Raw genomic sequence first — 1,772 nt, 5'->3', positions numbered from 1 at the left:
GCAGCATTCCTTGCTGCTTCATTGTTTTCTCGATTACTTTCATTGACGTAGAGACATCCTCTCTGGCCAAGGTCTTAGCCATGTGGATGTCGTCAGAAACCCAAGTGTTGGCGACTTCCGGTAGGGAGTCCCTTTCAAATGTGGTTCTGTTTTTGTAATCGAAAACTCCGTGTTGCTTGCACCACACACAAGTTGGCTGACGACACGGGTCTACGCATAATCTGATGTCCTTTGCTAGAGGTCCATGAGAGCAGTACTTGGAAAACACAATATCTTTTCGCTTGGGTCTTAGGTCCTCTCCTCCGGACTGTAAGCTTCTCTCGAGTGCTCTAGCTGGTCTGATTTCTACTCCGTTCATCGTAACCAGCGTCACCACCCAAGTCCAAGGTCCGCGCGTTTCTTTGGATTCTTCCGGCCATACGTAGCTTACCATGTCACCTACCTGGATCTTCATGATGGCGTGAAACACCTCTCTTTATATACTGATGAGGGGCAAACTTTTTTTGATGCTTTGGGGTTTTGTCATTTGGGAATAAAGGGGCAAACTTTTTTTGATGCTTTGGGGTTTTGTCATTTGGGAATAAAGGGGCAAACTTTTTTTGATGCTTTGGGGTTTTGTCATTTGGGAACAAAAGGGGCAAAATATTGAACTTCAACTTTACTTCAACTTTGGCGTAGCCCCGAACGAGCGACAGCGAGAGAGGCCATCAGTTCATAAAGAGCAGGTGATTCACGCAAGAATGAATGAACGAAGTGAAATTCATGATGGCGTGAAACACCTCTCTTTATATACTGATGAGGGGCAAACTTTTTTTGATGCTTTGGGGTTTTGTCATTTGGGAATAAAGGGGCAAACTTTTTTTGATGCTTTGGGGTTTTGTCATTTGGGAACAAAAGGGGCAAAATATTGAACTTCAACTTTACTTCAACTTTGGCGTAGCCCCGAACGAGCGACAGCGAGAGAGGCCATCAGTTCATAAAGAGCAGGTGATTCACGCAAGAATGAATGAACGAAGTGAAATTCATGATGGCGTGAAACACCTCTCTTTATATACTGATGGGAGCGCGGTCTCGTGTCAAACATGATGCACGGGCAGCACTTCCTCACGGTGGCCGAGTATGAGCGGGATTATACGAGTCGGCGAGGCTCACTACCGGGCAGCGCGCCCTCGGTGCCGCGGATAGCGACGCGGGACGCTCCGGTAGCCCGGGCGCCTGCTCGGTACACCAGCGAAACGGTACCTCCGGGTTTCGGGTTCAGCGAGGGCGGTTTCGTGAGCAAAGTCCTTGGATGCGCAGCGGAGCATGTGGATAAGTGTTGGCCGCCCTTTCTGCTCCTAGCTCAAAGCGTGGCCAAGGACCTTTTGGAGCAGGACGTTCTGACGCTGGTGGCAGCTGTGGAACAGGCCCTCGAGGGTGGCGAGGGCGTTGCTTTGGCACCCCCGGTTTTCGGTCTTTTCGATGATACCGAGAGCGTACTGCGAGGGCACGTGCTGCGGCTGGGGGCAGCTCTGAAGGATGTGGCTACAAGGAAGGCCAAGAAGCAAAGAATCGAGGATCCAGGCTCGCGTCAGCCTGGGTGTTTAGGGCTCAAGGTGATGGAAGAGCTGTTGGGCGAGGCTCTGGCTCCGAAGGCCAAGGCGCTGTGCGCCGGGCTGGAGGACGCGGGTCGCACTATGACGACAGCGAAAGCAGTGCTGGGCAAGCCGCCGGAGGACGACTTTGGCCGAGCTCTGCAGCGGGTAGCGCGGTCCACGGGGCCTTGCGACGGG

At 52.3% G+C, this 1,772-nt stretch overlaps 2 protein-coding genes across 2 annotated transcripts in view; one reads left to right on the top strand and one right to left on the bottom strand.

Annotated features, from left to right (window-relative positions):
• Positions 1–358, bottom strand: part of AURANDRAFT_69008 (hypothetical protein) — a gene marked incomplete at both ends in the record, with an annotated part of 1,879 nt that extends 1,521 nt beyond the window's left edge. Inside the window, one exon of the mRNA XM_009044753.1 lies at positions 38–358. Coding sequence (XP_009043001.1) covers positions 38–358 — 321 coding nt within the window. The remainder of the gene's footprint in view (positions 1–37) is intronic.
• A 244-nt stretch (positions 359–602) lies between these two features.
• The window catches only part of AURANDRAFT_69007 (hypothetical protein), a gene marked incomplete at both ends in the record, with an annotated part of 1,651 nt that continues 481 nt past the window's right edge, over positions 603–1,772 (top strand). Inside the window, 3 exons of the mRNA XM_009044754.1 lie at positions 603–826; positions 849–1,075; positions 1,342–1,750. Coding sequence (XP_009043002.1) covers positions 603–826; positions 849–1,075; positions 1,342–1,750 — 860 coding nt within the window. The remainder of the gene's footprint in view (positions 827–848; positions 1,076–1,341; positions 1,751–1,772) is intronic.

This window comes from Aureococcus anophagefferens (assembly GCF_000186865.1).
Source record: "Aureococcus anophagefferens unplaced genomic scaffold AURANscaffold_773, whole genome shotgun sequence".
Lineage (NCBI taxonomy): Eukaryota > Pelagophyceae > Pelagomonadales > Pelagomonadaceae > Aureococcus > Aureococcus anophagefferens.
The sequence above is the reverse complement of the archived record's forward strand: the minus strand, read 5'-3'. Positions and strand labels throughout refer to the sequence as shown.